The sequence below is a fragment of the Hemicordylus capensis genome, chromosome 2 (genome assembly GCF_027244095.1).
Source record: "Hemicordylus capensis ecotype Gifberg chromosome 2, rHemCap1.1.pri, whole genome shotgun sequence".
Taxonomy (NCBI): Eukaryota; Metazoa; Chordata; class Lepidosauria; order Squamata; family Cordylidae; genus Hemicordylus; species Hemicordylus capensis.
The window spans coordinates 386,154,241-386,177,941 of record NC_069658.1 but is presented as its reverse complement, the minus strand read 5'-3'; the positions used below and the strand labels follow the sequence as shown (position 1 = coordinate 386,177,941).

At 43.0% G+C, this 23,701-nt stretch overlaps 1 protein-coding gene across 7 annotated transcripts in view; it reads right to left on the bottom strand.

The window, feature by feature from the left end:
* The window catches only part of B3GNTL1 (UDP-GlcNAc:betaGal beta-1,3-N-acetylglucosaminyltransferase like 1), a 334,712-nt gene that overhangs the window by 301,764 nt on the left and 9,247 nt on the right, over positions 1-23,701 (bottom strand). For 5 of the 7 annotated variants that reach the window (XM_053300502.1, XM_053300506.1, XM_053300504.1 and 2 more), the window contains exons 2-4: positions 21,747-21,863; positions 21,487-21,586; positions 15,675-15,739 (exon numbers count right to left, since the gene is read on the bottom strand). In XM_053300502.1, the coding sequence (XP_053156477.1) occupies positions 15,675-15,739; positions 21,487-21,586; positions 21,747-21,863 (282 nt within the window). Of the gene's footprint in view, positions 1-15,674; positions 15,740-18,071; positions 18,107-21,486; positions 21,587-21,746; positions 21,864-23,701 lie in introns of those variants that run through there. The other 2 variants (XM_053300508.1, XM_053300509.1) reach the window with 2 other exon arrangements.

Sequence of the window (23,701 nt, the reverse complement as noted above, 5' to 3'; positions counted from 1 at the left end):
GTTTACCAGATGTTGCTTATAACTAACCGTTTTGGTGCTAGCTGCCTGCATCTTTTGGAAACACAAGAACATGCAAGAGTTGTATTAGTGAGCTTATGCTTATGATCAGGGGCTACACACCATTAGTTATCATAAACCACTTTGGTTTGCCTGAAAAGAAGAACTGTAAATACCTCAAGTAAATAAATAAAACATCTTAATGTGCATTTACAAGCATTTTAAAGTTCCTGCTCTGTGGTTCCTGGCTGCCCAAGTCCACCCACAGTGAACTGCAGATATAAGGGGAATGGGGTGGGGGTGGTGGAGGGAGATACTGATAAATCATAACGCTTATCAACATGAATGGGCCTGAAATACTGAAGTCTAATTATTGCCTCCCCCACCCCACCCCTTCTAAAACTTAAACTGCTAAGTTAGAATAAAAAATGTTCAAAAGCTCATTCACTCCTGGGACATTAGTCCCACGCTTTAAAGCATCAATTGAAAAGTCAGTTAATGGAAAATATGGCTGACCAAGCACACAAAAACTTAACAAGACTAATAACAAATGGGTGCCTAAGTGGACTAACTGAAATTAAGGTAGGACATGCCAAAGTACTTTATTTATTGTATTTATAGACCACCTGATATGTTTCCAAAAGCAGAGTACATGGTTTTAAAAAACAACAACCTGAAAACAGAACACACACAAAACAGCCTTACAGAGTAAAAACAATAACACAGTTCAAAAATATTTTCAACTAAAAGCCTGAAAAAGCAGGTGCATCTGCAGGGTCTTTTTAAAAGGCAGCCAGAGATGGGAAAGCTCTTATTTTGAAATTCTAGAGCCCTAGAGCAGCCACAGGAGCTCTTACCCCCGGACCTTGGGGCTCCAATCCATGACCTTCTGAGTCTGGGGGACCTCCAAATGTCCGGGGGGGGGGCTCCTGCTGCCACCCTGTGCCCGCCCCACTGCTGCCCAGCCTTTCCATTTTCACCACTGCCATGTGCATGGCCGGGGCGTGGGGGATGAGCAGAGCAGGCCTTGGACTCCCCCGTGGTGGTGGCGACGGGCGCAGCGGCTAGTGGGCCCATTCGTCTGGGCCTTGAGCACACCTGCGCAGTGGGAGTATCGAGCTTCGCAAGCCCGTGATGTCATAGGTTTGCAACTCTCGATACTCCCACTGCACAGGCGCACTCAAGGTCCACCACCAGCCGCTGCCACCACAGGGGAGGCCAAGACCTGCTTGGCTCACCTCTCACCTCCTGGCTGCGCACATGGAGGTAGCAAAAATGGCAAGGAGCAGCGTGGCTCCCCAAGACAGAGGCTCCCCCAGGATGGAGGTTTGATTTTTAAAAAAATTAAGGGGGGCTGTGAAGTGGAGGGGGGCTCCAAAATTCCCAGGTGCGCAACTAGGAGCAGCCATACAGAAGGTCTAGTCCCAAGTCGCCAAACAAGCTGGTGGCAACTATAACTGGACCTCCCTAGATGAGCTTAATAGGGGGCAGGGTTCATGACAAAATACATTTTATTAAGAGAAAATATTTGCCAATTATCCAATTATCTCTTCCCAAAGCCTGTAAAATGCATTCCAGGTTCTTCACATTCAATAAACTCCCTATTGGTAAATTATATATAATATAAATATATTTTTTAAAAAAATTAGAAGTTTATAATATATTAATATAAATGTCCTATTAGAAACTTATTATTATGAAACTTAAATGTCCTATTAGAAACTTATTATGTTAAATGCCACAACTGGAATACCTCCAATTCAAATAAAGGAACAGAAATAGTCAATTAGCTTGAACTATTAGCAAGTCAAACTATAGACTTTTTAAAATATCAGAATATTCCCACATCTTTGAACTTATTAAAGAACCAATATGCTGAAACAGATCTACAATATTTTTGAAGACTTTCCACCATGGTTTAAAATTTGAGTGAGCATATGCAAGTTGACTCTACAAGGGAAATGGAAACTAGGACTTATTTACTACTCCACCCAAGGAGACAAGACAAAAATAGCAAGGATGTCGATGGGAAATGTAGCAGCATGGGATCCAAACTGAGTAGATAATTTCTACTACATCCTCAGATGAATGTACACATCTCAAAATTGCACAGCTCTAGAAAGCAACACAGTTTCTTCTTGCATGCATAACAGGTTAAAAAATACAGGACCAGCTATAATCCCCCCACCCCACCCCGCTGCCCAGCCTATAAAACGTGCCCATACAACTAATATTTCATGAAGGTCAATTATACTCAGGTACATGCCACATAACCAACACCAACTTGGTTTTCTGAATAAATAGATACTGAATTGATGAACTGAAATCAAGACGCAAAGAGGTATATGGGAGTAGACACAGAAAATGCAAAGTCACACAGCTGGTTACATCTGTTTTTCAGCAATTACTATACAACATTGAGAAACTGCTTCAAAGGAGAACACGAAGTAATTCCTCGATGCATATTCATTCATTCGATTTCTATACCGCCCTTCCAAAAATGGCTCAGGGTACACAGAGAATGTGTACACAGAGAATGCATTTAAACTTTTTCCTTATTTTTCTCTTTCCTGAAAATACTCCAGTATTTAACACTCCAAAAAAGGTGGAAGTGGGGTAACCTTTTCTGTTTAAAGTACTTAGATGCATATTTTCATAATAGAGCAAAAACAGTTTTGGCATGAACACAAATGTGTTACTGTTCAAGCTCTTTTAAATTATTCCCAATAAAACATTTATGATCTATAGCAGAATGGAGTCTGGAAAGATGTTCATTAGGTGGGGTCTATTTCACTCTTCTCCCTCCCTTCCCCTCCACTTCTCTATTCATATTTTGCTTGGGAGATTTTTTGAAGAATCAGTGTGTTTTTAAAAAGTTATTTTGTAAAATAACTTGAATAGCTAATGTGTTAACAAACAAATATGTTCTGTGCCTGTCTCCTATAGTTAATGATATTGATTCAATAGAGAAAAAAAGAAATCCCTGAAATTGATATGCAATTTCAAATCATATCTCATAGTGTAGTTTATTTCAGGCTGTCAAACCACAATCTGCACTCAAAGTTTGAAGTTGGTTTGTTTATTTTGGATAGCCATGGTCTCACCTGATGTCTGAACTCAACAAACATGGTTTAATACTTTGTTTCATAGCTCTGCCCTTGCAGGGCTCTCAGACTGAAAGAGGCAAGCCTAGAACTAAGGAGGAGCCAAGATGACTAGCAGCTCCGCTCATGAGCTCCTGTTCCAACTCCGACTTTACACACACACCCCACCGCCCCCGGCACTACCTTATCAAATAAATGATGACTTTCAAGAGCAGAAAAAGAGCCCATAACAGCCCGGATGGTGACAATGGAGCTCATCAATCAGATGCAACAGGGAACCAAAAAGCAGGAAAGCAAATGAACAGAGATGGTGATGCCAAGACTCGTGAGTATACTTCCCACAAAGAACAGATTTACAGCTTTGGGCATGGAGACCCCCTCTCCCAAGGAGACCGCTCCTTGGAAGCCAGCTCTAAACAAAACTGCTTCCACACTGTTGCAAAGGGCCGACTAGAGAAGATCCCCCATGCCCCGCCCGCAGCCACATACCTCACCCCTCACTCAACTTCATCACTCAGCTCCTCAGTGACACATATCTTATTTCAGCAGAGTCCTTAATAACAATACTAGGACGTCTCAATAATATTACAATATTAAGAAAAAGTTGACAGTTTAAGGCGGGCTTTTGATCTATTTATTGCACAAAATCAACAAGGGGTTAAGAGCTCAGCCAAATGTGTTGACAGTAATTCCTGCCCAGACCCTCCCCTCACATCTAGCTCCATCTCTACACATAAGATGACACCAGGGCTCTCAGGAATCAACAGCCATTTAAACTTCTCCTGAGTCTCGCAATCTGCTCAGGCTGTCCTTGAAATTCCTAGAAGTGAACATCACAAATGGGTTCTCCACAGGGCAATTAGCTGTTCTCTGACCCAACTCAAATTTCCAGGCAGAAAACATTGGTTTAATCTCTCACCACTACTTGCTTTCACGGCTAAATACTAGACGCCTTTTTTAAAAACATTCCAAACCCCAGCAATGGTGGCAAAATTGATGCGCTTGACTAAACACCTACAGTTTTATGGGATCAGAGCACTGAGAGTTTTTGCTTTAAAAAAATCAGATCCATTATGTACGGCTGAATGATTAATTGCCCTTCTGTCAAAACAATTAACCCTAATCACTACAAACCCTCTTCAGGAAATCATCCCCACAATGCCAGATGAACTCCAGTTCCACAAAGCTACACAGGATGATTTGAACCAATTAAAAAATAAAGTTATTATGGTCAAGCAAAATACCAAACCACTCCTAGCTTTAATCTCGGGGAAAGGGGAGGCCGATTTGGAGTCAGATAATGACATGGACACTCAGACTCCACATGCCATTTAAGAACTCTCCAACTGCTATACCCCAAGATCTATTATATGCATCTAGATCAACTGCAAGGGTTAGTTTGCCCCTCCTTTGACCCCCCCGTGTGTTATCTGCCACCCACCAGGACTAGCTGCTATGCTGAGGTGAGACTTTGCAGGACTGGGGGTGTGACTTGGCAGTTTCCTGGATTCCATCTGCCTAGAGCTGCCTGCTCAGGGCTATATAGGGTTCTGCCAGTGGCAGCAGACCAGCCACCGGTGGGGTCACCACCAAAGAGGTGACACCAAAGGGGTTCGCCCCTTCGGGGGACAGCAAGGGCGAGGGTCAGGCTTCCTGGCCCAAGTACTCACATGTGGGGAAGCATTTAAAAGTTTGGCTTCTGGTTTTAGTTGAGACATGGGTGAGATTCTTTTATAATGTGTCTGGGTTTGGTTGGAGATGGGGAAAACAGGGGCCATATCCACTGATTATGGCATGGCAATTCCAGTAGTGGTGGAGAACAAAAGAAGTAACATTGGCAGGTCAGTGGGTCATTACAAGGGAAGGGGGATCAAAAATCTAATAGCTGTTTCCCCTTCCAGCTGCCCTGTCAGCTCTTTGACCTCAGAGTAGTGCCAACCGCCCTCAGAATCTCACCTTGCTCCTCTGTAATGCCAGGTTGGTCCAGAACAAATCAGAAACCATTCATGATTTGATTCTAGATTCAGGAGATGACCTGGTTTGTATTATGGAGACCTGGTTGTGGGAGGCCGGTGGCCTGGTTTGGTCCCAGCTTCTTCCTCCAGGGTACTCTGTTGAGGAGCAGGTGAAGGACTGCGGGCGGGAAGGTAGAGTGGCTGTGGTCTATAAGAATAACATCTCCCTTACCAGGATCCTTGTTGAGGTGCCAGACCATATCAAATCTGTGTACCTAAGTTTGGGGACCAGGGATAGTCTGGGACTTTTGTTGGTGTACTGATCACCCCCCTGCTCAATCGAGTCTCTAACTGAGCTGATGGACTTGGTCTCGCGCTTGGTGTTGGAGTCGCCCAGGCTTGTGGTACTGGAGGATTTCAATGTTCATTTCGGGACCAATTTGTTCAGGGGGGCTCAGGAGTTCATAGCGGCCATGACAACTATGGGCCTATCCCAAGTGGTCTCAGGACTGAAGCACATTGGTGGTCACATGTTTGAGTTGGTCTTTCATTCTGATCAGGGTGGTGTTCCATGGGTGGGGACTCCTGAGTTTTCCCCCTTGTCATGGAAGGACCACTTTCTGGTTAAGGTTGGACTCACAATCACTTCACACCTTCGCAGGACTGAAAGGCCTATTAGGATGGTCTGCCCAAGAAGGTTATTGGATCCAATAGGATTCCAAGAAGCCTAGGAGGAATTTAGTGTTGGCTCTGCTGGCGATCCTGTTGATGCTCTGGTGGAGAACTGGAACAGCAAACTCACCAGGGCAGTAGACAAGATTGCTCCTAAGCATCCTCTCCAACCCGCTGCAAAATTGTCCCTTGATATACGGAAAAACTACGGGGGCTGAAGCAGCAAGGTAGAGGACTAGAGCGCAAGTGGAGAAAGACTTGACTTGAATCCGACAGATTGCAACACAGAGTACATTTGAAGATCTATACTCAGGCAATACATGTGACAACAAAGAGATTCTTTTCTGCCCATATTGCATCCGCAAGTTCACATCTGACAGAGTTGTTCAGGGTTCTGAGAGGGCTAGTACGTGCCCCTCCTCCTTCGAATCAGAATCTGGAACCATCGATTACCGCTCTGATGTGTTTAATGAATTCTTTATGAGGAAAATCCCTCATATTCGGACCGACTTAGATTCAGTCTCCACAATTACTTCAGTGTCTGACCTGGAGTGTCCAGCGACTCCTCTTACGTAGTTAGGTTGGATCAGTTCCAGTTTGTGACTCCTGAGGACATGGACAAGCTGCTTGGAGCGGTGCGGCCTACTACCTGTTCTCTTGACTCTTGCCCAACATGGCTTATAATATCTAGCAGGGGGGTTATTGTAGGAGGCCTGGAAGAAATCATAAACGCTTCTCTGAGGGAGGGAAGGATGCCTCCTTGTTTTAAGGAGGCAATTATTAGACCACTTCTAAAGAAGCCTGCCTTGGATCCCTCAGAGTTGAGTAACTACAGGCCTGTATCCAACCTTCCATGGTTGGGCAAGGTAACTGAGAGGGTCATGGCTTCCCAGCTCCAGACAGTCTTGGAGGAAACCGATTATCTAGACCCATTTCAGACTGGATTTCGGGCGGGCTATGGGGTAGAGACTGCCTTGGTCGGCCTGATGGATGATCTCCAATTGGGAAGTGACAGAAAGTGTGATTCTGTTGGTCCTTTTGGACCTCTCAGCAGTTTTCAATAATATTGATCATAGTATCCTTCTGGAACATCTGAGGGAGTTGGGGGCACTGCTTTGCAATGGTTGTGCTCCTACCTTCTGGGTGGGTTCCAGATGGTGTCCCTTGGAGACTGTTGTTCTTCAAAATCTGAACTTTCCTATGGTGTGTCTCAGGGCTCCATATTGTCTCCAATGTTGTTTAACATCTACATGAAACTGCTGGGAGAGATCATCAGGAGATTTGGTGCAGGGTGCTATCAGTATGTTGATGACACCCAAATCTATTTCTCCATGTCAACCTCATCGAGAGAAGGCATAACCTCCCTAAATTCCTGCCTGGAGATGGTGATGGGCTGGATGAGGGATAACAAACAGACTGAATCCAGATAAGACCAAGGTACTCATTGTGCAGGGTCAATACTCAGGAGATGAGTTTGATCTGCCTGTTCTGGATGGGGTCACGCTCCCCCAGAAGGAACAGGTGCACAAGCTGGGGATGCTTCTGGATCCAAGCCTCTCTGTAGTGTCCCCGGTTGAGGCAGTGGCCAGAGATGCCTTTTATCAGCTATGGTCGATACGCCAGCTATGTCCGTTTCTTGAGATAAAAAAACCTCAGGACAGTGGTACATATGCTGGTAATTTCCAGACTGGATTACTGCAATGCGCTCTATATGGGTCTGCCTTTATAAGTAGTCCGGAAACTACAGCTGGTTCAGAATGCGGCAGCCAGGTTGGTCTCCAGGTCATCTCGGAGAGACCATATTACTCCTGTATTGAATGAGCTACACTGGCTGCCGATAAGTTTCTGGGCAAAATACAAGGTGCTGGTTATAACCTATAAAGTCCTAAATGGCTTGTGCTCTGGGTATTTAAAAGAATGTCATCTTTGTCATGAACCCCACCGCCTATTGAGATCATCAGGAGTGGTCCGTCTACAGTTGCCACCCGCTCATCAAGTGGCTACTCGGGGACGGGCCTTCTCCCTTGCTGCCCCAATGCTTTGGAACATGCTCCCTGCTGAAATAAGAGCATCCCTATCTCTGACAATTTTTAAAAAAATCTTTAAAGATACATTTGTTCACCCAGGCTTTTAATTAAATACTGTTTTAATAGTTTTACCTTTTAAAAAAATATTTTAAGGCTTTAAATTGTTGTCATGTTTTAACTTTTTGCTGTCACTTATTTTAACCAATGTTTTAATTTCTTTGTTGTCATTTATCTGTTCTAATGTTTTAACTTTTCTGTTTTTGTTGTAAACCGCCCAGAGACGTGGGTTTTGGGCAGTGCAGAACTATGTTAAATAAATCAATAAAATAATTTCACCCCCTAAACGCAAATTGTCAGTGCATCTGCCCAATTTCTTTGTGGATTCAGAAAGTGACAGTGAAGTAGGCAGCACAGTTCCCCCCCTCCAAGCCCCTCAATAGGAGGAATGACCTGCCTGCTCAAACCGGTGAGAATCTAACTTCCAGTTCAACTTAATGACATTATAAAGACTAGCATTAGATCAATGTACTGAGTTAGAACATGGCCAGTTGGTTTCACTGCAGGGATGCCAACTCCACTAATTTCCTCTCCCATTATGATATAATCATGGTGCAGGAAACCTGGATGGCAGAAAACCTCATGCTTAATGGCTACCACTCATATACAGAGGGTGCTGTACCCGGGGCAGGCCAAGGGAGCCTCAAAGGTGGCCTGGGGGTATTAGCTCCTAATACCCTACAGGGAATGAAGACACCCCTCACTTCGCTCAAGCATTACGCCATGTTTGATTATGCTAAAAGTGGCCATTCTAATCCACTTTGGCCCCAACTCGTTACTGATTAACAACATGTACCTGCCACCACAGTACTGGAAATCTGAAATTAGCTCTATATGGGCTGATCTTGAACATTACATAGCTGGCCTCCTTCTCTCCAACTCTGACACGCATGTGGTCCTGGGTGGTGCCTATAACACCAGATTGGGTCCGGATGATCACTCCCTATTCACATGACCCCACTGCCTCCCACCCAGTGTGGAAGCTGACCACATTCCCCCTAACCTGTCTATCAAAGGACCAGAAATCAAATTACGTGGGTATTTGCCTAGCTCAATTAATTGCCAGGCTAAACCTCTATATATTAAATAGCTCACTCACAGATGACCATCCAGGGAAATTCACCTACTTATCTTGCTTCCAAAATGAGTGCTGACTATATTGCCATCTCCAGGAACCTGTTCCATTTTACTGAGTTTTTTAGGGTCATTCCTCACCTTAACAGTGATCACTTCCCAATTTCCCTACAATTAACAGCCTTCACCCACCACCCCCATTCATAGGTTCACTTCCTCCCCACTATCTTATCGGCAGGAAAAGCCAGCTGCCATGCCAAGTGGACTCTCCAACTAGACCAGACAATAACGGAACTGCTTGCCTCAGAACCTTTCCAGAGCCTCCCTACTGACCTATGAAACCCTAGTGCTCGAACTTCAAGCACATTTAACCTGCAAAGCTGCCACTCCCTAAGCATCCCCTCCATTCATACAAATTGTGGTTTGATAAGGACTGTGTCAATGCCAGAGTAGCCCTTACCATATCTATAAAACCAGCCCAGAACCAAACACCAACAAACCTCCAGCGGAAGAGGCAATACAAACGATTGATTGATTGATTAAGTGTCGTCAAGTCAGTGTTGACTCTTAGCAACCACATAGATAGATTCTCTCCAGGGAATGCCCTCAACTCCTGCCTGTGGCTTCCAATGACATTTGGTAGGCCACTGCGAGAAACAGGATGCTGGACTAGATGGGCCTTGGGCCTGATCCAGCAGGGCTTTTCTTATGATGTGTCTTCAACTTGGCTTTTAAGGTCTCTCAGTAGTGCATTCATTGCTGTCGTAATCGAGTCCATCCACCTTGCTGCTTGTCGTCATTTTCTTCTCTTTACTTCAACTTTTCCCAGCATTATGGACTTCTCAAGGGAGCTGGATCTTTACATAATGTGTCCAAAGTATGAGAGCTTGAGCCTGGTCATTTGTGCCTCGAGTGAAGATTCTGGATTGATTTGTTCTATGATCCATTTGTTTGTTTTCCTGGCTGTCCATGGTATCCTCAAAAGTCTCCAGCACCAAAGTTCAAAAGCATCAATACTTTTTTCTATCTTGCTTCTTCAAAGTCCAGCTTTCACATCCATACAGTGTCACAGGGAAACCCATTGGCCAAACTATTCTAATCTTTGTGGGTATAGACACGTCACAGCATCTAAATATCCTTTCCAAGGCCTTCATTGCTACTCTACCAAGTGCTAGTCTGCGGCGTATTTCTTGACTGCTGGATCCTTTACTGGTCGATCCTAAAAAGGCAGAACCACTTCAATGTCTTCATTATCAATTCTGAGGCTGCTTGCTGTACCCATTCTCATTAGTTTAGTCTTCTTTACATTTAGCCGAAGTCCCATTTTTAAAATGTGCTCCTCGACTTTCATTACTAGAGCTTGCAGATCATCCACATTCTCAGCTATCAGAGCGGTGTCATCAGCGCAGTGCAAGTTATTCATGTTTCTTCCTCCAACTTTAAACCCATGCTCATCTTCTTCCAATCCAGCTTCTCTCAGTATATGTTCAGCATATAAATTGAATAAATATCTGAGAAACTATAAAGCCTTGTTTTACTCCTTTGCTGATGTGGAACCAGTCTGTTTCACCATGTTCTGTCTGGACTGTGGCGTCCTGTCCTGTGTATAGGTTTCTCATGAGAACAATGAGGTGTTCTAGGACACCCGTTTTCCGAAGGATATTCCACAACTTGACATGGTCAGCGCAATTGAAGGCTTTTCTGTAGTCAAGCACATATCAACTTCTTTTTTGTATTCTCTGGCTTCCTCAATTATCCAGTGTGGATCAGCAATAATGTCTCTTCTTCCTCGGCCTTTTTCTGAAACCAGCTTGAACATCCAGAATTTCTCTTTCCACATAGGGCTCTCATCTGTGTTGGATGATCCTGAGCATTATTTTGCTAGCATGTGAAAATGGAATGCAACAAAAGAGATGCTTTAGCAGATTAAGAGACTTTGTCTCAGAGCAAGTGCACAATGAAGGGAAGAAAAATGCTGAATCATCCTCTCTGCACTTCCCTAGCAAGGCTCTTCCCTGAACTTTCCTGTATCTTTGGTAGTTTCAAAAATGGCTGCCACCCCACCCCCCACTCTTTATCTCAGAGTTTGACACAAACTCACACAGAGTTTGACAGAGACTTGGGGTGGAAATCCGAGGGAAACACTCCTTTTGCTATGGGAAAAATACCCAAAAATCTTCCACGTGCAAGCCTACATGTGGTGAGAAAACTGGTAGCTGAGGACCCAGCCTGAAGGGTGTTTGCACCAAAAAGGGGGGAAACCCTTTAAGCCCCATCTTTCTCCTGAGCCAAAAGATTCACGCAGAGAGGCTTGTAAAATGCAAACAACAAAAAGAAAGAAAAAGGTTTATTCAATTGCTACAGACTGCTTCCATCTGAGGCTCCCTCAGCTTTTAGTTACAGGTAACTAAAAAGTATTATTCTTGTAACTCAGTGGTTACAAGAATACTTCAAATAGTTCCCCAGTCACAAACAACAGGATGTAGGAAAATACAAAAGCACCTTTAAAAACTTACGTCTTTTGCAATGCCCTGGCTGGATGGGCAAAGGCTAGTGTTTCTTAGTTTAGTTATGTTACAGATAAACAATAATGGACCAGTATCAGCAGCATGAAAAAAAACAGACAAAATAAACTGAAAATCTGACGCAAAGTCTAACTAAACAAACCTTCCCTAGACTAAACTTCCCGAAACCACAATACTAAAGTTCAGTTAGATTGTATACCCAAAAGGAGGAAAGGTACTACTAAGTCCAGAAGAATGCCAGCATGGCTAACAGGTAATGCCAAGGAATCCATAAAAGGGAAGAAGACTTCCTTCCGAAATTGGAAGGCCTGCTCAAATGAGGAGAACAGAAAGGAACACAAACTCTGGCAAAAGAAATGCAAGGTGACAAGAAGGGAGGCGAAAAGAGACTTTGAGGAACATTTAGCTAAAAGCATCAAGGGGAATAACAAAAACTTCTTTAAATACATCAGATGCAGGAAAGCTGCCAGGGAGGTGGTTGGACCATGAGACAATGAGGGAGTGAAAGGGACTATTAAGGAGGATATGGAGGTTGCAGAGAAACTAAATGAGTTCTTTGCATCTGTCTTCACGGCAGAGGATATACTGAGCATATACCTGTTCCAGAAAGAGGCTTTTCAGGGATGGAGGCTAAAGACCTGAGTCAGATAAAAGTGACAAGAAATGATTTTCTAAACTGTCTGGAAAAAATGAAAACTAGCAAATCGCCAGGGCCGGATGGCATCCATCCAAGAGTCCTCAAAGAACTCAAATGTGAAATTGCCGACCTCCTTGCTAAAATATATAACTTATTCCTGCAATCAGGCTCTGACCCAGAGAACTGGAAAGGAGCAAATGTAACACTGATTTTCAAAAAGGAATCCAGGGGCAATCCAGGAAATTACAGGCCGGTTAGCTTAATGTCCGTTCCAGGTAAATTGATGGAAAGCAACCTCAAGGATAAAATTGTAAAGCACATAGAACAGGCCCTGCTGGGAGAGAACGAGCATGCCTTCTGCAAAGGTAAATCTTGCCTCACAAACCTTTTGGACTTCTTTGAGAGTGTCAACAAGTGTGTGGATCATGGTGATCCAGTTGACGTAGTATACTTGGACTTCCAAAAAGCTTCTGACAAAGTTCCTCATCAAAGACTCCTGAGAAAATTTAACAGTCATGGGATAAGGGGACAAGTACATGTGTGGATTGCTAACTGGTTGAAAGACAGGAAACAGAGGGTAGATATAAATGGAGAGTTTTTGCAATGGAGGGAAGTAAGAAGTGGGGTTCCCCAGGGATCTGTACTGGGACCGGTGCTTTTTAATTTATTCATAAATGATCTAGAAGTAGGGATAAGCAGCGAGGTGGCCAAATTTGCAGATGATACCAAACTCTTTTGGGTAGTGAAATCCAAAACCGATTGCGAGGAGCTCCAAAAGGATCTCTCCAAACTTGGTATGCGGGTGACAAAGTGGCAAATGCAGTTCAATGTTGTCAAGTGTAAAGTGATGCACATTGGGATGAAAAACCCTAACTTCAAGTATACGCTGATGGGATCTGAGCTGTCGGTGACCAACCAGAAGGATCTTGGGGTTGTGGTGGACAGCTCATTGAAAGTGTCAACTCAATGTGCGGCAGCTGTGAAAAAGGTCAATTCCATAAAAGGGATCATTAGGAAGGGGATTGAAAATAAAACTGCTAACATTATAATGCCCTTATACAAAACTATGGCGCGGCCACACCTGGAGTACTACGTACAATTCTGGTCACCACATCTGATAAAAGGACATTGTAGAACTGGAAACGGTGCAGAAGAGGGCAACCAAGATTATCAGGAGCCTAGAGCACCTTTCTTATGAGGCAAGGCTACAACACCTGGGGCTATTTAGTTTAGAAAAAAGGAGGACTGTGGGGAGACATGATAGAGGTCTATAAAATCATGCACATTGTGGAGAAAGTGGATAGAGAGAAATTCTTCTCCCTCTCACATAACACTAGAACCAGGGGTCATCCCATGAGATTGATAGCCAGGAAATTTAGGACCAGCTAACGAAAGTACTTTTTCACACAACGCATAATCAACTTATGGAATTCTCTGCCACAAGATGTGGTGACAGCCAACAACCTGGATGGCTTTAAGAGGGGTTTGGATAACTTCATGGAGGAGAGGTCTATCATCAACTACTAGATGGAGGGCTATAGGCCACTTCCAGGCTCAAAGGAAGGATGCCTCTGAGTACCAGTTGCAGGGGAGTAACAGCAGGAGGGAGGACATGCCCTCAACTCCTGCCTGTAGGCTTCCAACGGCTTCTGTTGGGCCACTGTGTGAAACAGGATGCCTGACTAGATGGGTCTTGGGCCTGATCCAGCAGGGCTGTTCTTATGTTCTTATGCCAAAAGCCCTGGCTTCATTGCCTTGAACTCACCCAAACTTCAGGAGAGGATTCAAGTTTGCTGCCCTCCTGGCTTCCCAGGACTTGTAGAGAGATTTTCCTGCAGCCAGACCTCATGGCCACATCTCCCCCACGGCACTCCCAGCCAGTTTCTTCTAACAAAGAAACCTTCTCATGGCTCTCTAGGTTCCACACACCTGGTGTGCTGATTGGCTTAGCTCTGGAGTTCACCAGCATGTCAGTCAGGACAGATTTCCCTTCTGGTTCACTCTTTAGGGGAGGGGTGGCTGATCACTACAGATGCCATGAAGGCCACATGGTCTCTGCTTATCTAAGCATTCAGAGCAAAGGACTCAGCCATGTTCTGGCATATCACGGTTAATTCCACCAGTAACAGTTTGACGCATTTAGATACCTATATCTTACCAGGGACCTGGGGAAAACACTTCCAGAATATGTATGAAGACCTCGCCGATGAATGCAGCTCCCCCCCTCACCCCAGAAACAGGGAACCTGCTATGTGGCCACCTATGTCTACTGCTATGACTGAAAGTCTTATCACCCAAATGAGAACGGGGAAGCCTTCAGGGGAGGACCTTATCCCTCCAGAACTTATAAAAACAACTTAGAGTGGTGGGTTCCAGTCCTGGCCTCGCTTTTTACCTTCATTGACTCACATGGCTATATTCCCAAGGACTGGGGTCTGGCAGTCATAGTCCCCATATTCAAAAAAGGCAAAAAGGATAACCCCACAAACTATAGACCCATTGGTTTGCTCAACACAATCAGCAAGTTTTATGCAAGACATCTGCACTGCAAACTCAGGGACTGGCTAGATCAAGAAAGTCTTCTTGCAGAGGAGCAAGCTAGCTTTAGGGAGGGGAGATCCATGACTGACCAGTGTCTGGTATTTCAGCACCTTATTGAAAAATATTCCACCAACTCAACCTCACTCTATGCACCTTTCATAGACCTTAGGGCCGCTTTTGACTCCATCTCTCAAGTCAAACTTTGGGAGAAGTTGGAAACCTCCTCAATCAACTGTCGCCTCCTCTACCTGATCCGCATCCTTCATGCAGACACATTTCTCAAGGTAAGGTGCAGCCCAGAACAGCACCTCACAAACTCTGTCCCGACCCAGAATGGAGACAAACAGGGCTGTATTCCGGCCCCACTCTTATTCAACTTTTACATCAGTGACACAGTGAGCCACCTCAATAGCCCAGACTTTCACCCTCCCAAGTTGGCAGAAAGATGTATTTCTACCCTGCTCTATGCAGATGATGCCGCAATCCTTTCAAAGACCCCCACTGGTCTCAGAAGAGCTCTGGTAGTGATAGCTCAATTCTGCAAGAATGACCAACTTGAAATTTACCATCAAAAAACTGAAGTGATGGCTTTCGCCAGAAGACTCAAGTCCCGTGCCTGGAGTATAGGAGGCCATAAGAACAAACAGGTCATCAATTTCAAATACCTGTAGGTGGTCTTACATGCCTCTGGCTCAAGAAAGGTCCACAGCAATTACATCACCACACAAAGGAGCTCTCCCACCATTCTAAAATTTCTCCGAACAAGAGGGGGCAAATATATTCCCGTAGCACTCAGATTGTTTCAGTTGTGGGGCACCACAGCTGAGAAACTCCTTCCTAAATGAGATTAGACAGGTTCCATTCCTCTCTGCTTTTTGTAGATTGTGAAAACCTCCCTATTCTAAGAGGCTTTTAATTCTGCAGTGTAAGTGGCACTGTATTTGCCTTCTGCCGTATTTCCTGGATTGCTTCTTCCACTTTTAAAATTTTTTAACAAATTATCCTTCTACATGTCTTGTTTGTTGCCTAGATGCTTTTATTTTAAGGAGGGGGATAAATGAAATAAATATACAGAGTTCACTTACAGAATCCAGAAAGCACAGATAGATCCCCGAGCTCTGGTCTACTGCACGATTTTTAGCAAAGCCCACTGTTGAGAAAGTAAAGGTACAATATGCCACATGAATACCATTGTTTAGACTGTTTATCTCTGTTTAGTACTATGAATTAAAATACACATACACACACACACATATCATCTACAATATTATTTTTAGAATATAACTCTCATTAAGTAAGCTCTCACAAGTTCAAGAGGTTTGACTTGGTTATGATACAGACTTGGAGCCAAAACTTAATATTTTGTTGGCTGCTACTGGCTTTTAGCTCACTAACTCTTAGCTTAACCTAGTTTGCAAGGTTTTAGCTTAACCTAGTTTGCAAGGTTTTTGTGATAATAAAACTGCACTGGGAGGAAAGAGGCCATAGACTGGATCCTAACTTAACAAATCATGAACAAAAGTTCCAACCCATTGGCACCAATGGCACTTCTTGTCCAGAAAAACAAGTTGTCGGTGGTTCCCAATCCAAAAGGTAAAGAGTTAAACCTCCCCCACCCCCCATCATGCCATAAAATCAATCTAAATCTGCGGGGGTGGGGTGGGGGGTTACAGCTATTTTTTTGCTACATCCAAGAAAAACTGCTGGGCCAAATGGTTTGTTGACATTATATTTAATTTGGTCCCTGCTTTCTCTCACCCAAGAGGTATCAGAAACGAGGGAAGTAGCAGCAATGTGTTTGAGAGTGTAATAGTATGTAGCACATTACTCTAAAGAGAAGAGAGGCTAAGAAGGGTAGGAGTGATCAAAGTACCAGGAAGTAGGGGACAAAGGTTGTGAAAGGTTTGGTTTTACCCTTCGAATCAACAGTTGTGGGAAGACCATGACAACAACTTGTAAACCGAGTGAGTTTATCAAGTCATTCTTCAGGGGCATAGAGCTGAACCAACTACAAACATACTGAGGCCTCTTTCAGCCTGTCATTTATGTCCAGTTGTGATGATTTTAAGATGAGGCTGCTGAATCAAAGTAGAGTTGCCAGCCACAAATCTACCTCTCGATTCCAGGATATCTTAAACAGAGAGCATTATTGTTTCCTTTAAAAACAACATTGCAACATACAGACACACAGACACATAAAATTGTTAAAGCATTCACCAGTCAACTCAACGTATCATCTGCATCCTAGAGCACATACAAAAGGGCCAAAATTCTAGCTGTTCCTTCCTGAGCATCTCCCTCTATATAAGGGGGGCCAGCACGGTGTAGTGGTTAGAGTGCTGGACTAGGACCTGGCAGACCCGGGTTCAAATCCCCATTCAGCCATGATACTTGCTGGGTGACTCTGGGCCAGTCACTTCTCTCTCAGCCTAACCTACTTCACAAGGTTGTTGTGAGGAGAAACTTAAGTATGTAGTACACCGCTCTGGGCTCCTTGGAGTAAGAGCGGGATAGAAGAGCCCAAAGTTTTGAACAAGTATCATCTAAAAAAGAAAATCAATAGATCAGTGTTGAAAAACAGTTAATGTCGCCACAGAGCAGCACGACTTGCTCCAGCAAGTCTCTTTATCACTGTCTTCCCACCATCACCCCATAATATTTGCCTGTATAGTAAGTGAGGCAGAAGGGTGCAGTGATGAATGGCACTTTCACATGTAAAGGAATTAGCCGTAGACCATTCCTATAAGGAAGCTCACAGAGTTAGAGGAAAGAAAGCAATCTAGAAGTGACCAGAAATTTAAGTTCACTCACTTTTTAAATCAACTGCCCAGCACTCAAAAGCGACCTTGATCCATATTCTAAAACTTTTACGCCTTCAATCATAAATTCCCACCCTATTGACCCATTCTGATTTCTGACACGAAAGAAAAAGTAATGCTGATACGACAATCAGGATCAGAGTTTAAATACTAAAAATAGGCATTCAGAATATTCCCAAAGGTTTAGATACTATTAAAGAATACTGAAGGGCTACTCTTAAATTCACATGTGGGGAGAAAGAGGAGAAACAGTCTTGTGTAAGCATTTTTTAAAGTAGGATGCTTAGATTAAAAACAAGGCATTTAAAATGTTGGCTGTCAACTGTTATAACAATGTATTGATATTGACAATGTATTGTATTGATATGAACACAGTTACACGATTCCAAAGCTATTTTATCTGTATAGAAACTGGATATTAAAAACTGGTCTCACGCAATGAATCTTGTGTTTGGCATAATCAAAGAATTCACTCTGATATTGCTATACTGAGGAGAGTCAAATGTTTGTGCCAAGGCTTTGCATTTTGTAAGGCCTGCTTATTTAGTGAAAAGAGCCTGTTACCATGGCCACAGGAGTACAAACCTAAGACCCCGTGAGATATTAACATTCCTCACTCTTGGAAAGAAGTAGTTTTCTGGTAGTTTCTCTAAAGCCACTGACCCTTTCTTTTGTGAGGGTTTTTCTCTTTTCGGTTGTCTTTTCCCTTTTCCATGACAGAAAAGAATCAGAAATGAATCTTAATCCAGTGTAAACAGTCCAAGACGTGAAGACTGTCACATTGTTTCATTATTGGGGCTGCTTGTTTCAAAGGAAGTACTCCCTACAAGTTTTAACTACTCCTAACCATAGCAAAGTAAATCACTAAGGACAAAGGGGTCACAAAGATTTCCAACTAAACTGGCTCCCCAAATGTAAATACAAATGAGCTGCTCTTCACTGGAAAATGAGTACTGCATAGCAACCTGTTTTCCAAGGCAAATAATTTAACAGTGCACACCTTTTCCCCATGCTTCTTCAAAATGATTGGGAAAATTACAATGCATCATGAATATAGAGACAGAAATTTTTAAATGTAAGCTTATACACCTAGGTGTTGTATCATATTAATATGTATATTTTAAAGGTAGAAACAACAGATCCTAAAACCCAACCATTTGCTGACCACCAAACTATATGTTAAATAAATAAAATAAATAAGACCAAAAGCAGCACATTCGTACCTGTACATACTGTTATTGGCATATTGAAAGGAACAAATGCTGTATTCTTAACTACTTAAAGTAAATTATATTTATTTATAACTAGCTACAGGCACATCATGTTTTATATGTACAGTATGGAGAGCTGTAAAGTTCCCCCCAAAAGCGGGTGTGTATGTGTTCCAAACCCCTTTTCCATCTTCTCAACCCCTCAGGCATAGCAAAGAACGGGGCCAAGATTGCTCTTCCAAGCCTGATCAAACCAAACACAGAAAGAGGGGGAAGTGAACATTCCCTCCGACAAACACAGATCCTGGCTTTGGGACAGGGATAGAACGTGAGAAATATTTTCCTTCCCCTCCAACCCTGAAGCTGTCTTCCAGATGCTGCCAGGTGCCTGTTAGTGGAGGCCATGTTGTGTCAGAGGTGGTGGTAGGTTGTACTCTCACTGCAGTGCTGTTCCCATGCATAGTGCTTAAATGACTCCTATATAAGTAAATGGGGAAAGTAAAGACATGCACTCAGGGACACCATGGGGGTGGGGACTAAATCTACTATGGCTGTGCACTGGAACATCTGATGCCGATAAGTCTACAGCATTCCTGTGCCCCACATGTGGTGCTGTGCAGAGGGCACTGAGTCAGACCATAGCTCCATCTAGCCCAGTTTTGTCTTCACAAACTGGCAGCCGCTTCTCCAAGGTTGCAGGCAGGAATCTCTCTCAGCCCTATCTTGGAGATGTCAGGGAGGGAGCTTGGAACCTAGATGCTCTTCCCAGAGCAGCTCCATCTCCTGAGGGGAATATCTTACAGTGCTCACACATGTAGTCTCCTATTCATAGGCAACCAGGGCAGACCCTGCTTAGCTAAAGGGACCACAAGACCAGCTCTCCTCTCCATTAGTCATCTCCACATAGCTCCACACATTTCCAGGAGGGCTGTACTATAGAAACGGTAGGCATGGTTGGGAAGGCATACACAATCTGAGAACTATAGTTCTTTCCAACGCTATCCTCATGGAACTACAGCCCCCAGATGCCCACCCATGCCTTTCTGAGATGCCTGCACACCTTCCCAGCTGGACCCACTGCCTTCCATTCCTATAGGAGATATCCCATTCAGGAAAAGTGTGGAAATGTGCTGAGATGGCTGTAATGTAAGCAGCCATCTGTGTGTGTGTGTGTGTGTGTGTGTGTGTGTGTGTGTGTGTGTGTATCATCATCACCACACAATCATCAGCATCAGATGCTCCGATGTACAGCCCTAAAATCTATCTACTAGATCTGCCCCTCTCATCTGTGTCCCAGATGGAAAGCCATTTGTTTTGTTCCACCGAACTACATGGTGGCCAGGAACCAACACAGGACATATAAAAGAACCCAAACCATGTCCCAGGGAGGTGGGTTTTCTCTCTCTTTTTTCCTCAAATTACTCAACATTTTTGCCAAATCAGAGTATTATAGAATGTTGAAAAGTGGCTACTATATGAATAAAAGTACTTTGCTTGAAAGATGTTGACAATCCTCATGGTCAAAAATACCATGCAGAAAATTAAACTGTTAGCCTATAATAAATTGTTAAATGCTACTACAAGATAATTCCTAGTGTAAAAGGTTACCTGTAACAAGGTTCTTTAATAGACTCAAAGATAAACTACATAACAGACACAAGTAAGAGAACACCAGTGGACCAACTTCATTTTAAAAAGAGCAACTTTGGAAAGATTTGGAATTGGGATAGCAAAACTACAGCAGAAAACAGCAAGCAGGTTAACAAACCTTCTCCCCTTCTTGTAACAAACCAGGGTTTACATGCGTGTAATTCAGCCCTTATACAAAAATAGTGTCTAAAAACTGAATTTTATCCAAATTAGAGTTTCCTTTCCCTTTAACTTCTAAATAAGCATGAATAAAACAATCCCCAGAGTTTAATGGAGAAAAAGCATTACCAGTTTTACATGATATGAGATTATTATAGCTTTACTGAAAGGGGGCAGGGGGCAAATTAAAACTTTCTAAGTAAAGTATTTTACTTTCTAAATAAAGGTGGTCTATTTTAGAAAACAAATGACACATTTCCTTAAGCATTTTATTCTCTTCCTGCTTTAGTCTTACATTCCCTCTTCTTCATAAAACCAAAATGTTCATCTCACAGAAAGAGACAACTAGCTTTAAAACTCAATACAAAACATTTACAGTTCACAGTCCACTGAACTGATCTTCATTCTAAAGTGGTCACACTTGGCAATTTAACTTGAATCCATTACTTTTCAGCCTATTACAACAGTTTCAAAGCTATTTATTTTGGCTTGGATCACAAATTTAACCTTATTTGTCCTTTTCAATCTATGACACTAGCACACAACAGATCTGACTTTTTCCCATTCTGCAGCAAAGGTGGTGCATTTTCAATCCACCCAACTTTCATTTTCTAATCATTTAACCCAAACCTCATTATATATTATTTGCCTCCAAAATACAAGCACTAAAAGTGACTAGAAAATCTGGGGAAAACAAGTATTAGTTTCCAGCAATGTAAGTAACAGAGCATCTAATTATTTTCTTTTGCCAACAAAATCATGATAATTTACAATGTGAATCTAAACCCATTAAACAGAAATCCCATTAATTTTCAGTGGGATTTACTTTCACATAATGTATTTAGGATTAGTCCTGAATTAGTCCTTTAACCAAATAAATACAAACTTCAGTGACCTCAAAAAGTGTGTCACATTTGACATTTATTAAGGTGGAGTCTCTCCTCTGAAAACAGGATATTACTGGAATGCTGCCCACGTACAGAAAAAATTGTTATGCAGGGAACAGAATTACAATATCTTGCTCTTCTAAATAGCTACTGCTTTTTGAAGGTAACTACCTCCTCGTGGCTGAGATGAATGATGTCCTCCAATGAGTACCTGAATGCCTACTTCTTCCAACAGGATCTTCCATTTTTCTATTATATTTATCGAATTGTCCTGGTAAAAAGAGAGAACACTGAAGAATTAAATATAGTTTTTAACATTTCAAAGTTTAATAGTCAAGAGGGTAACAATACATTACCAGAATTTTATTAACTGGTATATTAAAATGATAATAGTACATTAGAACTAAAGAGTAAAACATAAATGTACATACCGTGCTAGCATCATTAAAAACAGAGAGTTCAATGGAACCTTGAAAGTCTTGCTCCAGAACAGATTTCAAACATTCATCCAACCAGCACTCAGCATTGTAAACTGGCAGAATTACAGACTACGATGAATAAGAACAAACAGCATAAGTTAATATGCACCATTGGTATTTACTCCCTGCTTCACCAAAATAGCACATGCTATTTTTATTATACCCACTGAACACCAGCACATTAGCCACTGAGCAGAAAACAAAAGGTGTTCTCATTTTTCTTTATAAACCGTTCTCCTTCCTAACTATATTTTTCTATTCTATATTCATTCGTAATAACAAGTGTGAGGGACAAAAGGAAGTTACCGTTGCCCCAGATTTGGCTTCTTGCTACTTAAACTAGATTGTCCTCCTTAACCTTTATCCATTCAATATAGCTTCACTTCGTTATTAGAGACAGATACAGGGTCATCCTGCCAATTAGTGATTAACCAACAGCAACCCTATCAGATCTGATGCCCACATGTAACTGTTATAGTGCAGATGCTTGCACCCAACAGACTGGTATCCTAACCTAGGGCAGAATTTGACCTTCTCTAAAAGGTCATTTAGAGAGGTCATTTGACTTATCTCTAAAAGCAAGTGAAAAAGGAACATTGGGTCTTACCTGTGAAGGGTCCTTTTTCACCGTAATTGGAGCCCATCCTTCAATTAGGGTTCTTCCTTTATGCTAACAAGAGTCAACAGGAAGTTGTCACAGCCAAGTTTTCCTGGAGGCGAGGATGAGCGCTAATCCCCAGTTCCGACTGTCGTGCTGAAGGATGCTGTGAACAACTATGGCGAGAGAGAGCTCTGTTTTGATGTTAATATTAAGCATAAGTTTTAAAAGTTGGAAATAGATTGGACTCACCCACTACCAACGGATGCGCCCCTCGGCCAGACATCGTCAGAGCACATTTTTCAATGAAAAGTCTCTGTTCCTTCTGGAACGATAATATCAACTAATGTCACCGGACTATATTGGCCAATCTCTACTAAAATTCATAACATTCATAACTTGTAACAATATTATCTAATGTTTACTATCACTCCTAACTCTAAAGTATTGATATGTTACTCAACATCTATGTTCCTACATATACACACACACTGTGACTTGCATCTGTTGTGATAGTTATTTTGCTTGGGATGCTGAATGGGCGGCCTCTGGATAGGGCCCTGGATCTCCACCACTGGAGGGATACCCTTACTGTGATTGGGATCCGGATTCGAATTCGTGAGCGAGTCATGATGTTGTCCTAGTGAGGAAGCAGCAACCACTGAAGACTGCGGGAGCGCCACCTGGCCCAAGGTGTGCACTCTATGCAGGCTGTCATGGAGCCCAGTAGTGTTGCCAGGTTCATGATCTGGCAGGAATATGTTACCAGTACTGTAGACACGAGCTGGCGAATCTTCTCCTTCCTTTCTGGTGCTAGATAAATAATGCCCCTGGCCGTGTCGAACACTGCCCCCAGATGCTGGAGTCTTTGTGTGGGTGTCAGATGACTCTTTTTCTGGTTTATCACAAAGCCCTCTGGACAGCCTTCTTGGCCCTCGGTTGCGAGTGTGAGCGTATAAGAAGATCATCCAGATACGGATGGATGCAGCTTCCCTTGGCCCTTATGTGTGCGATAAGTGCCACCATAGTCTTTGTGAATACTCTGGGAGCCAAAGACAGGCCAAAGGGCATCGCCCTGTATTGGTATTCCTTGTTGTTGAAGGCAAATCTGAGAAATCGCTGGTGTTGTGGGTGGATAGGAATGTGGAGGTAAGCCTCTGATAGGTCTACTGATGCCAAGAATTCCTGGCTTCTGACCACCTCTTTGATTGTCCTGAGAGACTCCATCCTGAACATGCGTTTCATTATGTATTGGTTCAGAGGCCTTAGGTTTAGGACTGCTCTCCACGAACCGTCCTCCTTGGGGACC